The sequence below is a fragment of the Cyprinodon tularosa genome, unplaced genomic scaffold (genome assembly GCF_016077235.1).
Source record: "Cyprinodon tularosa strain WSP-4 unplaced genomic scaffold, ASM1607723v1 ctg907, whole genome shotgun sequence".
NCBI classification, from domain to species: Eukaryota; Metazoa; Chordata; class Actinopteri; order Cyprinodontiformes; family Cyprinodontidae; genus Cyprinodon; species Cyprinodon tularosa.
The window spans coordinates 102,531-118,746 of NW_024039682.1; the positions used below are offsets into that span (position 1 = coordinate 102,531).

The 16,216-nt window shown below is 36.1% G+C and overlaps 1 protein-coding gene across 8 annotated transcripts in view; it reads left to right on the forward strand.

The window, feature by feature from the left end:
- Positions 1 to 16,216, forward strand: part of utrn (utrophin) — a 207,941-nt gene that overhangs the window by 101,554 nt on the left and 90,171 nt on the right. For all 8 annotated transcript variants that reach the window (XM_038274309.1, XM_038274312.1, XM_038274311.1 and 5 more), the window contains 2 exons: positions 901 to 1,057; positions 12,706 to 12,835. In XM_038274309.1, the coding sequence (XP_038130237.1) occupies positions 901 to 1,057; positions 12,706 to 12,835 (287 nt within the window). The remainder of the gene's footprint in view (positions 1 to 900; positions 1,058 to 12,705; positions 12,836 to 16,216) is intronic.

Consider the following 16,216-nt stretch of genomic DNA (forward strand, 5'->3'; position numbering starts at 1 on the left):
TGGAGATGACAGGAGCCAGATGGAGACGTTCAAGTCCATGCTAAGAGTGGGGGTGGGTTGAAAGAAGTAGAGCAACAAAGCCTCAATTGTAAAGAGGCTGAGGAAAGTTTAGAGGGAGAGAAATAAAAACTGCTGGAGGGCAATCTGCATTTAGACTGGGCTTATTCCAGAAACATGACTCTGACTGGATGTTTTGCATTAAAATCAAGCAACACTAAATAAAAAAAAGGTTTACTGCACGCTTAGGAGGAGGGATACAGTGTGTGTTTAATGATATACATCCCCTTTATGGCTTAATTGTAGCACGTTAGTAATTAAAGAGAGCTTGTCAGGTCGTAGTGGTTGTTCTCCTCTCACTGTGCTCAGACACATTATGCCCAAAGGAGAGGAGGAAAAGAAGAATTGCTTTTCAGCACGCATTCACCGATGCTCCATCCTACACAGTTGGAAGATGACTACAGTGAAATATCCACTCAATGCACCCACAAGCCTGTCTTCAATCATTAGAATTCAGGATTTAAATAGCTTTTTGTAAATATTCAGACATTTAGAGAGAATATTTAAAGATTTCTTCATTTGCTTACGTAAGTCTGCGTCTCTAAAATAGCACCAACAACAAATAAATCTATTACAGATGCGTTCTGTTAATCTACCTTGATTTTTCATCTGCTGATTTTTTGACCGATTCAGGTAGAGTCTTGCAGTATATATTTCAAATTTATTTCATTAATATCAAGCAGGCTAAATCGTTATTTCTTCTCAATGGATTTGAATAAAATGACATAAAAAGGTAATTCAAAAATGGATCATTTGCTGACAACAGCTGACAGGATCAGATACCAAGAATAGCATAAAAGCGGAGCAAGCACAAAAACTAAATCATGGGATGTTCATCACCAGGGCCCATCTGGAGGCGAGTGCTGAGCGCTGGTCACGTCTTCTGGGACTCCTTGAAGAGCTGTGGCGATGGATCTGCATGAAGGACGAGGAGCTGGCCAAGCAGATGCCCGTTGGAGGAGATGTGCCCACCTTGCTGCAGCAGCAGAACCACTGCACGGTCTGTAATCATATCTGCAGTTTTATCCCTGTTTCACTGCAGGATGTGTCGTCTCTCCTCAGCTGCATATAGTTTTCTTTTCTATGCAACACATATCTAGTAACATTGTCTTGACTCTAACAGTCCATTAGGAGTCTTTGTGGAATACCTGTGCTGAAGCAGCGTTTCTATCCATTTAAACCCTTCTCTTATTTCCAGCTATTTGGTTCTAAATTTTTAATGGTCACACATCCTCTGGGACAAACCCAATATTGAGTGAGTCATAACTGGCTTATGTCAAAGGAAAGCAATATGAGTTGCTTCAGTAATTCTCCAAGGCAAGTTATAAGTGTTTGTTTGCTTTCTTTAAAATGCTCAGATCACCTTTTAACCGGTAAAAACCATATAACACCGTCGCCAGTCTTTGGTGAGACTGTAGATTTAAGGAAAAGTCAGGAAATGACTTGTCACCTAAATGTGCTTTTATGCACAGTCAGGGTAGTAATTACAATGCATTAAACCTCCTGAATTGTAGTTACACAATGGATGAGGATTCACATCCTAAATTTGCATCTAATGATTCTAAATTCAAGCAGTTCATAAAACATATTTAACCTTTTTTTTATTCCTAAAGTATAGTTTCAGTTGTTTTAAATCCTTTATCTGTATTAGCTATCAGTGCCTGTAACCTTGTGAACCTTATAACTACACTGCCCACTTGCTGTTCTCCACTGTATTATTTATTTTAAGCACCAAGTTTTCACTACATTTCTTGCAAATATTTTTTACTGTACAGTTACTGTTTTACTCTAGTTGCTACCACTGCAGCTGCCTTTGTACAGATCGTCACCTCTCTGTGTGATAGTTTCCTGTAAAGCTATGCAGAGAAATCAGAATGCACAGTCAAGAATTCATGCTGAGTTGAAGCGTCAGAATGTTGCGACTGATTTCCAATATCTGGTAGTTCTAAATATTAAAAGCAAAATCCCGATTTTCTCTTAAACTAATTATAAACGTAATAGATTTATTCTATCTTTTATGGTTATACTATGGAACTAGAATTAAATTTATGTTTTAATATTCCACTTTTCAGGATTATTAATTTTTTTTTAGACTAACAACGATACCACTTTTGCATTTTTTCCAACCTAACAATATTGTCCCTTTATTTAGAGCCTTTTCAGACCCATATAGACATTTTTTATTTTATTTTTTTCCCCAAAAAGCTACTTGAAACAAATCCAGCAACTTTTTCCTGTCTTGTTGGAGGCTTTTGTGAAGACACATTGCGCACAAATTGCTCTGAGTTTACTGCTAGTGACCAGGTAGTGAGCGAGCTCTTCCCTCCTCCAAAACAAAGGGACTCAGACGCAGCAGCTGCAGCCCTTCTCTACAGTCAGAGAACAGAGAGAATCTCCTCATGTTCCCACATTGAACATGAGTAGCACATGCACGAAGCTAACAATTATGCCCTCAGTATAAAAAAGAAATTTATATATATATATATATATATATAATATATATATATATTTTTTTTTTTTACTGTTGTAGTGAAATACAATAGTGTATGGTTTCATGCTCCCAGCTTCTCAGGATAGAGAAAACGAATGTATTTTCATTACTTTATATGCTTATTTGTGTTTTTAATCTTTCAAATTCAGGTGGGTGATTAATTAAACATATTTGGTATGACAACCTTAGAACCCTTGTTAATTTATGCTTTACATCTTTCAGATTAGCAAACAGCTGGCCCTGCTTCCAAATGTTCACATTAGAATAGTCTTGTTGAAACGTGATGGTAAAATTAAAAGGCTTTTGGGCTGAACTAGAACTGAGACTCCTTCACTTTGACAATTCATCAAAGAATCTTGATCTTTTTTAGAAAAAAAACATACGATCTTTTAAGTTTCTATCAGCCATGCTGTCAATTTCTCAATGAATCTGTAAGATAAAATACTACATTTACTTTATAAATCAAGCAGTTTTTACTTTTTAGTTTGATACTAATAGTATGTTATCCTTATTAAAAACACTTAAGAATGCAATTGTGACATTGTTTAACTTGATTTTTTTACATAAACCTTAGGTATTTGTTGACGGTTTTAATGTGGTGCTGTAAGAATCTGTGCACCAAGTAGAGTAGAACTAAATATTTCAAATTGACGAAGGGGGAGACGAGAGCAAATGTTGTCCATCTTAATACCTCTGCAGGGATATTAGTATGTGTAATGCTAATTTCGGGCAATAAAAGAGAACATCAAATTGACAGTAGATCATTATGTTTCTTATTCTGAAGACAAGCTATAAAGAAAGACTGATTACTGACGTCCTGTAGAGACAGTTTGCAGTTGCAGCAGAGGATGATCAATTATTTGGCTGCTGTAGCGCCTCCTAAGTGTGGGCTCCTGATGAGCTAACTGGGGATCGTTGATAAAAATCACAACAGACCATTCAAAGAAACAGTCACCAAATTCAGTGATCTGTTTGAATGACAAGAGGCACAAGACTCTATACATGCATATGCATAACTTAACATTTAGTAATATGTGAATGTTTTGCCATAAGCATCTTTTGCTGGTTAGGACATACAGTCAGTGTAATTCTTTGTAGTTGTTTTTTTCAAATCAAAATAATCATATGCTTCTATTTTTATTGTTTCATTAAATTTTTTTCAATGCTTTTCATTTTGGCCCATTCTTTTTTTAACCCTCAGTTTTACTTTCGTTTTTCTCTCTTGTGAAATCCCCTTTATTATTACCCATTCGTCTTTAGACCCACACCTCAAAAGATGCAAAAGAGGAAAAAAACAAAGCAAAGAGGTTGAATGTGAGGAACTCTTCATCCTTATTTCTTGGGTGTTACATTTCCGTCCTTTGCTTTTTTTCTTCTGTTTTCGTAACAGACTGAGATGAGGTCTTGCTGACCCTTCGAAGGATGAGTAGAACAAAGAGATAAAGCTTTCAGCATGTCATGCTCTATACTGACAGGCACCGACTCACAAACTCATTTCAGCAATTCTCCAACTGCTTAGTTAGAAGAGAGGTGTTTTAGTGTGCATTTATGTATATAAATCAGTATCAGTAAGGTAAAGAAGGCTTAGAAGGGCTAAATGGGCAAAAAAATGCTTCTTTTTATTCTGGAAGGTTAGGGGAGATAAAAGAGAAAGGCTAAGCCACTTAGCTCAGCAGAGAGAGACGGATATTGCTGTTATTAAGGAATCAGAGGAAATAAAATTTTAAGGGAGGAATGATTTAGACCAAAGCGGTATGGGTAACATCACACAGAAACACAGATGGATGAGAGAAATGGACACTTTGTGAAAGTAAGGAGATGCGTTTTCACCGTGTTTTTTTGCCCCATATGTTTCAAACACAGTTATCATCAGTGTGCAATGTTCTTGGCAATATATAATGGCAAAAAAATGAAAAGGAAGCAATGATGGGTTTTTTTTTGTCTTGCATTAATTATCTCTATCTTGTGCATTGATTGCCTCAGTATAGGTTTTATGCTGCAATTTCCATTATAGCATTTAATAATTGCAAACTCAATTATCATCTAAAGAGCTTCTGTCAGCAGCTGAATAAACTCCTCCCACTAATCTATAAAATGTATAGTTTTTATATCAAGGAGCTGGAAGGTACTTTTTCCTCTGCAACAATTACCTTGTTTGTGTTTGGAGACAATTTCCAGTGCAATCATTGGAGAAGAAACTCCAGATGTTTTGATTAAATAAGAAAATCATGTACAATTGTGTTTGTTTGCTAAAGCGGCTTTGAAGACCCAGTTTTTAGCATCTAAGATCTAAAAAAATCGTACAGAGCATTTCTTAATCATTGTGATTAGAAGAATAGAAACATTTGTACTTGTATTTGTTTTAATTTTCCAGGCCCACAACATTGTCATACTGATTATGCTAGTCAGATATGCAGCATGCATGAAGAACAACGCAGCTGTATAATGTGGGTTTGTAAACTTTTGTACTAAAAGCTGCAGCAATAAAGCTGCTCAGTTGTTCAGGGATGTTTTGTCCTTGTAGCTACTTAGTTTTTTTATATTTGTTTCACCTTTTTTTTTTTTAAGGCATTCTGAAAAGCTGTTCATTTGTGACAATCTGGAGCTTTTTGGAGTTTATGGGAACCAAAAAAAACAAAAACAAACCAAAAATGTTAATACATGACATTTTTCTTTTTATTGTTAGTTCACTTCACCCTAAATGTGTTTTACTTTTGCATGCATAAAAAGCCTCCTTTTAAAAACCCTTTAAAAGGTGGAAATGTAATGTTCATGTCAGAAATGGAACTGTTAATTGGCATAAGAAAAAATTTATCCAAATCATTTAATTCAAAAACCAAAGGTTTAATCATCTTAATTTGATTTTAAAAAAAACTTTCCTCAGATATACAAATCTTTATCTTCAATATATGATAAAATGAATACATAAACTTCTCTAATATTTGAATGAATGCTTCTTCATCCCTTCAATAAGCAAAACCCTTAATCCCACACTGCTCACTGGAAGCCCCACAATGGCAGCCCACTGCTCTCCAAGGGGATGGGTTAAATGCAGAGGTAAATTTCTGAGATCAATATCAATATAAATTTGTGAGATCAATAACTATCAATTATTGTTATTATTATTAATCTTTTTTTTCTCAGCATGGCTGGATTTTTGACCAATCTTGTGTTGAATGATTAGTGTGTAAAAGGCTGGCCCATTACAGATACTTTTAGCAGGCTTCATCCTTTTTGCCCTGTTGGAAACAAATGTTTTTGTCCAGTTTTTGCTTTGGAATTATCTTTGTCTCTTATGGGTTTAAATAAATAAACATAACAACTTTTCCATGCTAGGCATAAACTGTACTTTCATATACAGTAGTTTTTTTCTGGAGATGTTTTGACAGGAGTCAATTCTGCCCTCTCAAAACAGAGTGGAAATCTTGCAAAGACTAACTTTAAGTGGTATTATATGCATCATTTTTGTTTTTCTACTTTTGTTCATAGTACTTAAAATGATCTATGTTTGCGAACGCAACCCGCAGTGGAGTTGGAGTTACATTACCAACGGAGCAAAAAGCAGTGATCATCTGTCTGAATGGTCAGTTAACGAAGTCCACTATATAGTCCTCAATGTATGTGGACATGTAAGCTTGTATGAGCTATGAGAACAGCACATTTTAAACAGGGCGTACACAAGGAGAAATGGGCTTGTGCATGCTCCTGCATGTGCATTTTTCTTAAAGTAAAGAAGGTGGATCTTTTAAAAAAAAAATCCTCCACGATATCTTTAGGTTCACTAGAAATGTTTCCCTTTCTGGACTGTGCTGTGCAGAATGAGGACAATGGAAGCATTTATACTGAGGTTTACTGTAAACCTACACATACAGACCAGTACCTTCATTTTGACTCACATTACCCGCTGGAACATAAACTTTCTGTGATCAAAACTCTGTAATTGAGTGAATATTTTCAGCTCGGTAACTCAGAGGAGAACCAAACGGACCAAACATGTTTGGAATCACTTGAAGCATGTGGTTGTCAGACCCAAACACATTGTAATTCCATGTGTGTCAAGAATTTCCGAGAAACTCAGAAGGATTTTCACCAAACACAACATACTGGTGAATTTCAAACCTAGCAACACTCGGCTTAAATTAGGATGAACCAGTTTTTGTCTGAGTGGCATTGCTCATGAAATCCAGTGCAGTGAGGACTGTAGCGCCTCCTATATTGGAGAAACCAAACAACAATTGCACAAACACATGGCACAGCATAGGACAGCAAGCAGCTCTGGGCAAGATTCAGCTGTACACTTGCACCTCAAGAACAAAGAACACACCTTTGAAGACAGAAATATTCAGATTTTGGACAAAGAGGACGGGTGGTTTGAAAGAGGCATCAAGAAGCCCTCTTTGTGAAAACATAAAAGCTGTCACTGAACAGATTGGAGGTGATTTTAGTTTCAGCTTCCAAGCATTCACATTTCTGTCATGGAATTAATTCCTAAGGATTCCCTCATAAGAAATTCCTTTAAGATTCGAAAGACCAGTCACATAAGCAATGCAGAATCCAGAAGAATGAAGGGTGGCTAGTGGATTTGCATCTGACTTGGAATGTGTGCAGATGGATGGACCTCCATTCTGCTTAAATACATCAGCACTCCAACTAGAGTTTGCTCTGGTGCGAGTAAACGGAATTGACAGACTCCTGGATAGGTGTTGAAATGTCTTCAAATTATTGAGCAAAAGTCTGGTTGCCTTCTGATTTAAGCCTGTTTTAGGTAATTTAAAATTGTTGTCATCACCTCGTACTATGTGGCTTAGAACCTCATTGTTCTTTTATAGCCACACTCAAAATGAGCGGAATCGAACAGGGACACATTTCGCATCATTTACGTGAGAAATGCTTGTAGATCATCTGGAACACATCCACTAATTGGACACGCAACATTTTTTTCCCCACATTTATTTTAGCTCTCCTTATATGGAATCTTTGAAGATTAGTCCTTTTGATTTTAGCTGCTAAAAATCCCACAGGCATTTTAAAGCGACGGCAGGAAGAGGTTGGTTATCAGGCTTGTCTGAAAATATCAGGTTTCAAACAACTATAACCCATTAATGGTTTTCTGGGTTTGTAAGATAGTGAACGTATGGATAAAAAAAAAAAAAAGGGGGAGCTTTTACATTTTCAGGCTGAATGACTCAGAGGCTCCTTGTGCAACTCTGCTTAGATTTAAAATGTAAAACACAAGCTCAAGCATTTGTCTCCTTGAAATGGGAATTCATCAGTGTCTTATAATTTATTTCGATGTGAGCATACTATGTTATTTTTTTTTTCTTCCTGGAGGACGATGTAGTTGTTTAGTGTATTGCAGGGAGACAGAAAGTAGGATTTTGAGAGCAGGAAGAGGGATGTTTGCCAGAGCTCTGAAAGAAGCTGTGTGTTGATGTTATCTTGCTGGCGCCAAAGCACAGAGCACATGGAGATAAGAGTCTGCAGCGACATTCAGGAAGCACGCTTATGATGACCTGTACACAAATGTAAGCACCCAGGCAAAATACTTCACCTGCAAAAATACACGCACACACACAGCCAAGGTCAGGGTGACTTCTAGTGACAAGATATCTCACAAGAGCATTACAACATATTATAAGAGTCATACATTTCTCTGGCCTTTTCCACATCATATAGTGATTATTTGGTTGTAAAAATGTATCTGAAGGACATGAAAAGCCAACGTTTTTCTGGTTTTATGTTTGCTGTTCAAGGCTTTGTTTCATCCTCCATAAACCATATGGGATTTGTGTATACTAATGTTATTTCTTTTATTCATTTTTAAATTAAGGTTTGCCTTTTCCATATGCATGGATCTAAGGAAACATTAGCAAAGTGTGTCCTTGTATTTTCTTTGATATATTGTTTAAGATGTTTCCTGTTATGCACTTTCTGTTAATTGGTAGGTTGCAGAAATCTATGATAGAGAATTTACTTAAATGTTACATAGTTATAATATTATATATAATATATATATTATTTATTATATTATATATATTATATTATTATTATTATCCAAGTCATCTTATGTTAAATCCGAAGAAAACAAAGAAGATTTTAGGTTTCAAGAGAAAGATAGCAGACTGAACATTTCGATGAAGCTAAGGTCATCAGGTGTTTACCGGAATAGGCTGCAAATCCTCTTTAAAATAATCAGAAGTGTGATATCTTCTGCCTTCATCATTTTGGGTAGCGGCATCAGAACCAGATATTAAAAATGTTGGTTCTTTTCTGGGGAGCCGGTATATTTGGAGACGGATTTGTAAAGAAAGATTTTCTGGAAAACATTATCAGACTGTCATACAAGAACAGAGGTTCTTTAGTCAGAGGCTTCCCCAGATCCACTCTATTACTGACCTCTACAGGTGATCCTTCTTGCCCATATGAACACGTTGAAGAAAGAAACTGTATAAAAATATATTTTTGAATTAAATTTCTTGATGATATTTAATACAAAAGTTAAATTTGTGTTTTCGTTTTTAAGGTATTTACTTCGTGCCATACAGTGCAATAAAAATCTTTTGTTATTGCTTGGTATATTTCCACTTTGCCAATAGAACAGCATTTAATCTTCTATTTCAGTATTTCATAAACTTGGAGCTTTAAGATAGATGGATCTCTGACCCAATCTCTCAAGGTCATCCTGAATCCCGCGTCCTCTCATGCTCCATTTTTCTGGTCACGCTAGAGGTAATCCATAGGATTGAGGTATGTGGAAAGAGAGGGCCATAAAATAATTTTTGTGACTTTGGTGATTGTAAAATGATAATTATAATGTATTTTGCGTCATCTTACTTCTTAAAAAAACAAATAGAGCCAAATCATTTGTTTGGCAGGAACCACCATTTTTTTAAATTCTAAATATTTTGTTATTTATTCTATTTATTGCAGTTATCTTTTCCAGACTAATCTCCCATCTAGAGTGGATGGAGATAACATTTGATGGGTGCTACTCAGATGAGACTTTGCTGCAGTTCTCTTTGGAGTGAAATTCAGAGTATTTATTGTTGCCACCTTTACCGTCCTGCTTAGCCTTCATTGCATGATGATTTCTGGTGACCAGTGAATAAAAGAAATGGATATCACAAAAAAAGAATAAATAAAAGTGTTTCAGTTAAGTCTGTTTTTAAAAAGTTGCTTTAGATGCCAAAAACTGCAGCATCAGTCATTTTTATTTGTTAAAATAGCTACTCTAACATTATTGAATCTTAAAGGGAGTATTTAAATGCACTGAATGAATATACTTAAAAGGTTGGAGTTTTAAAAAGCTGTTAGTGTGACACAATGCTGCTGTAACAAAGGATGCATTAATTTTGTACATTAGGGGTGCCATTAGGTTTAGCCTGTCTACAGTTCATTTCAGAAGCAATCTTTATAATTCCAAGCAGAGGAAAAACACCGCGACGAGAATAAACAGCATTTGTGTCTTTTCTTACTTGGTCATTTTATTGAAGAAATGTTTTTCCCCTCCAAGTTCCCACTTAACAAAGGATGGTAATGTTTAGGTCTTTGAAGCTCCCTTAAATAATCAGCACTGCTCTATGTGGCTAAGTGTACCTCTGCTAGTTTGACTCTGATACTTTATTTATCACAAGTTTTTTGGTTTGTGGATCATAGTTTCTGTTTTTGATGTTTTATGCTTGTGGTGTTGAATGCTGTTCAACTGAAAGGATTTGTACTTATATTTTTTTCCTTTGTTGATGCTTCATATGATCCGTAACCACAGCAACCATAGAAAGTAGATATTAGTAGATATTAGAAAGTAGATAATTAACATCTCTAAAGCTGGAATACTATATAAACTACTTTTGCAAGAGTGAGTTGAGTTGTAAAGGAGCCGCCAGGGGTGCAGAGCAGGTGCACAGAGACGAGAGAGAAACAAGAAGTGTAATCTTTGGCAATATGAGATCTTTAGGATGCAAGTCAGAAGAACTCCAAGCCCTAGCAAGTTGCCAGACAGAATATCACCAATGCAGCATTATGTGTTTTACTGAAACATGGCTGCAGGATACTATCTCGGACTCCAGCATCTCTCTGCCAGGCTTTCTGACCATACAAGCAGACGGAGATTTAAAGAAGACTGGAAAATTCAAAGGAGGCGGGTTGGCAGCGTTTGTGAAAAACTGATTGTGTCATCCAGGACATGTTACTTTGAAGATTAGTTACTGCAACAAAGATATTGAGCTGTTTGCAGTTGGTTTCAGTCATATTTGCCCAAAGAGTTCAGCAGTGTTCTCTTAGTAACCGTTTACATCCCACCTTGTGCTATTGCTGACATTGAATCAGAGGTATTAAGTTCTGTTATTGTTAAGCTCCAGACACAACAGCCAAATAAATTTTTTCAATAACTGGTGATTTTAATCACACCTTAATCTCTGCTACACTGCCAAAGTTCCAGCTGTTTGTCAGCTGCTGTATCAGAGAAAACAAAACTTTGGTCCTGTTTTATGCGAATGTCAAGGACTCCTACATCTGTAAAGACCTTCTCTTTTCAAATCATTCCATAATATTGTATTTCTCTGCTCAGATTATAAAGCACTTTATAAGAGAAAACCCACAAAACGAAAGAACTATAAGAAGATAGTATAAGGAAGCCAAAGAAGCCATGCAAGTTTGTTTTGAGGCTATAGATTGGAGTGCACTTTGTCAGCCACATGGAGAGGACATCAATGCAACATAATGTTTGTAACTGACTACATAGACTCCTGTGTAGATAACAAAATCCCTCCAAGGACAGTGAAATGCTTCCTAAATAATAAACCATGGATCAGAAGTGATATAATGCAACTCCTTAACAAGAAAAAACAAGCCTTTAAGCACTTTAAGCAAATCCTTCCCACCTACAGCTATCAACATCTACAACAACTGGTTAAAAAAACCCTATTAGTATCTGCATTTAGTTTCCTTTTAGGATTAATAAAGTATTTGAATTAAATTGAATTAAGAAGAAACACTTAAAGCAATGGTATTTGTTTGTCAGCCAATTTTAATTGGGTTTGTAAGTCGGTTTAAAGTGTCCCTTCTGATTTTTTGTCTCACCTTGGTGTTAAATGCATGTCTGTTTTGTGAATTTGTAAAAAGTCATTGGAATGAAGCTACAGTAGCCATTTATCAGCATATAGTCCAATTTTAGTTGAGCATCATGTTCTATTTCAGCATGACTGAGCGCATGATTATGGGTGAAATTTATGTCAGAGTGGTGTGAACTTAAATCTAAGAGGAATTATCTCCCTACCATGATGTATTTTATTAACGTTTTAAGAAATAAGAGAAAGAAATGGCTCCACCTTGTAAAACTAAGTAATCAATCTAAAACCAGTGTGTTTTCCTCTGGCCATTGGTCAGTATCGTCTGTTCAGATGATTTCTGGCCTCCTGATTTTGCAGACCTTGTCGCTTTGATAAGTGTACCACTTTATTTAAGTGAATCATCCAATTTGATGAACTTGCTTCACAGTGTCTTAAACTACATGGGCTTTTAACAAAGCAATCACACACTCCACTAAGCAGTGACGCCCAATAGTGTCACACACAGTTTGCCTGTATATGCAGTACATATATCTACATTTTAAGAGTAATTATATCACAACAGCCCAAGTTCTCTCCCTTGATGGAGCTTCCGGCTTTATGGTGTTTAACTAAATGGTTCTGCATGTGACGATGAGGAGACTTGTCACAGTGTAAGATTCTCGGTGCAACGTAAAGCAAAACAGGTGACGTTACCAGTTGACTTAACGGTTATTATTCATGCAAGCTCACTTCCTCTTGCTTCAGTTCACCGCTCATCCAATTTTACGGAGGTACAGAAAATGTCTGGGTACACTCGGCACGCCTGTCTTGAGAACTGCTACAATTATGGCATAGCTGCTTGATTTGACCTCTTTAGCTGTAATGTGTTGAAAATAACAACCCAGCCCTGGGTTCATTTGTAGTTCAGACACAAACACATTTAGAGAATATGAATCACATTGCACCAAATTGCAAAGTCATTATGCCGTTTTGAAATACTTCTTTAATTTTCCAAAGTATTTATTATGATTGGTCACATTTTTGTCATAAACTCCCCTTTTTCAGAGTTATTAAAGCTCAATTTTTCACAGCTTTTGTTTTCTCCTCCAGGCTCTTTGCTCCGAGTTGAAGGAGCGTGAACAGTTGGTGATCAGCACGTTGGACCAAGCCAGGATGTTTCTTGCTGACCAACCCATTGAGGGACCAGGAGAACCACGGAAAAACCTGCAGCCAAAGACTGGTTAGCTGCATATTTTCTTTTGAATCATCTGTTTGCATACATGTGCTGAGTGTTAGTTTATGTAATTTCCACCTTTTACTATCATGGTTTTCTCAGTTTTGCCATGTCTAAATACTTATCAGGGTTCCACCTTCTAATACAGCTTGGCACACAAAAGCAAACATACTTTGGGTGGATTGTTTTTAAAGGTATAGTGAAGAATATTTGTGAATTTTGGAAAAGACCTGGCCTCTCTACTAAAAAAAAAAAAAAAAAAAGTTGTTAAAAGTTGCTGTCTGCATCGATCATACAAATTAATTTTCCAAAAGAAGATTTGTAATTTTTCCTCTATGTCAGACTCTCCACCGATGAGTGAAAATGGGGACGAGCAAGTAGGATGGCCTTACGTAAATACATCACCAGAATGATTGACAATTAGGAGGACCACTTATTTTAATGATCCACCATAAAAAAAGAACATCCTCCACTATACCTTTAAGCAACGGTAACACATATAAATGCAGATATTGACTGTGGATAATATTCCTTTTCTGCACAGAGAACTTAATAGCAAGGCCTAAAGGTCAGTGCTTAAACACTATAATTTAATAGATAAACAGAGACATTGGTATAAGTTAATTTGAGTTCTGAGTTGTCGTGCACTCCCAAGTTGTGAATTTTAGTACAATATACACAGTTGTTTCAAAAGAGGCTTGTTTTGATTATTGTATTATATGCTTGCTGTTTTGAGTGTGCTTTTGCATCTGTGAGAGAAAGAAAAGGCCCTTTGAAATGTAGCTTTTTCACCCCTGATCATCTGGGAGTGCACAGTGTCATGACAGTGTCAGGTCATGTGCTCATATTCCAAAATGAATATGATCTGATGAGAAATAAAGATAGCAGACAGAGCTCTCACTGCTGTTGTTAGGACAGCTTTATGCTAAAGATAGAAGAATAAAGCACTTTTTGATGAAAATTGGTTAAAAAAAAAAAGCTTCAATGAAAGTCTGTTTACACTGTGATCATAGTTTGAGTCCCGTTCTATTTATTTCTGGTCCTGGGTTGGTTTTAAATGCGGATTATTCTTGGTAAAGCAGATCCAAACAGCACCACTCATAATAAAGAGATAATAGTGTAGAATGTTATTGAAGGTTGCTTGCTCAGGTGTATTTAAAGGACAGGACGCAGTCCTTCATGTTTAATTTCTCTGACATCAGAGGGTTCCTGATGTTCTTTCGAGCAGTAGAACGTCAGGAATATCATTCACAGTAGGATTGTATCCCAGATTATTGGGCCCGGAAGTGTAAGAACAGGGGGGAAATCAGCAGGATTATCTTGCCATGTGAATTATTTCCACCTCATTACATGAAAATATAAGTGTTCTTTAGGTTTCCTCTGATACAGTGGAGTTTCATTTAGGAATTTCCAGGTCTGGTGAATTTTGTTCTGCCCTTTCTTTCCTTTATCCATCTTCCGTGGTCCCCTCTTTCATTTTTTGTCTCCTATTACTGTCTCATTCCTTTGTTTTCTTAATTCTGTTTCTTCTTCTGCTTTTCTACATGCCTTTACTTTGTGTCCTTCCTCTTTTCTTTTCCCATCTCTTATCCAATTGATATACTTTTATTTCAGAGTTCTCACTTCATTGTTACCCTCTAATTACCAAACTGTATTAGGAAATGCTATCCTTATTTCTCATCAGTACCACATCCACTTGATTTTCACTGTGACGGCTCTGGAATTGCATGTGATGTTTTTATTAAGCTTTTATTGGAAGATTGTGTCTATTTCAATTGGCTAAGATCTTATTAGTACATGATTGAAAAGCAGTAATGGATAGGTAGTTAATTCATTAGTGAGGCTCTCTGGTGATTTTAATTTTGTGTTTGCACAATCATGATGTTTGTGCAAAAACCTGACTATAAATCTCTTAGCATATTTAATGATGCTATGAGTATATTACATAAAGAAAACAATTGGCTTAAACAGATATCTTAATAAATTAGATTTTTTAAAACATTTTTATTTGCATTTTCATGAGCAATAACCAATGTTTGCACAAGGCAACCTTTGCATTTTCTTTTTTTTTTAACAATGTTTAAAGGATGTTGGCAGTGCTTGGATAAGGTGACCTTTAAATGCCTTTCACTTAGTTCTCAATAGACAATGAGACATAGCTAGAAAATTAGAAATAAAATGTGCATCGACTCATTCAGCTCATCCTTTCTTTCTCTGGTAAATGAAGGAAAGATGCTTTGGATAAGTTGGCACATTGGCTTTGAAAATGTAATGAAGCAAAGTGAAAATGTAAGGTCAATGGGTTTTGTGAGCGAAAAGCAATGCATCATTATAGTCTCAAGATTTAACTATCATCTGAGATGACGGAAAAACGTGTCTATATGGGGGACACGGCTTTATTTTCTGCAGCTTGTGTGCCTGCAGAGAGCCGGGAGAGACTGACAATAAAAGGAGAAAGATAACTGAGGTGCAACAGGTGAAGATGGTTTTTCAGTCGCCACACAGGAGATGAGACCTTAGAACTCATAAAGGCTGCTCATCTTTCTCAGCAGTTAAAATGTTATTTAGGGAGCAGTTATCGCTTCTGCTGGCTTTCTTTTCTCTGGTGGCATCATCTGATCTTTAGCAATTACCCTATCCATTCACCTTTCCTGCTTTCTCTCTCTTTTTTTATTCCAGCCACTTCATCATGGCTGCCTTCTCCTTCCCTCTGTTTGCTTCTTATTTTGTCAGTTATTTCTCTTAATTCACAAAGGAAACACAAAATTTCAAATTAAAAGCTCAACCTTACAATTAAAGAGTGGCTGCAGCCAATCTTATGAAATGTTCTGGTTCAGCTTGAGTTGAGATATTGATTTATTTTTATTATTTGTGAATTTGCACCATAAAGTAATTAGGGTTTGATGCTGCAGCTTGGTTAAAACAAGAAAAATAATGAGGAAAGCTTATCTTTAATCTTGGGTATATTGTTTTTAGTCAACTTGTGATTAATTATGAAAGAAGTAACATGAAATATAAACCCCAGGGGAAATGGTAATTTATGGTGGACAGAAAGGCATTTATTCAGTATTATTGTTGCAGAGTTTGACACAAAACAGTATGGATGTAGAAAATGTAATTTAGGAAACTGTAGAACATTTCTAGATCCCTGCAACATCATGCATGTCTTCTGTGTTATATTATTAATTTTATCTTGAAACTGCCATGTTTTTAATGTATTTTAGTCAGTAATTTAATATTATCGAGGTGGCTTAGTCTCTACCGTATCTCCTGGCTGGTAGACAATGGAAGGTAAGCCTTACGCAGCAAATGGGTTATTTGAAATATTCACCAGTGCATACTGTTGCTTTTAAGCAAAAAATTAATTAAACAAGTTTTTGTCCATTT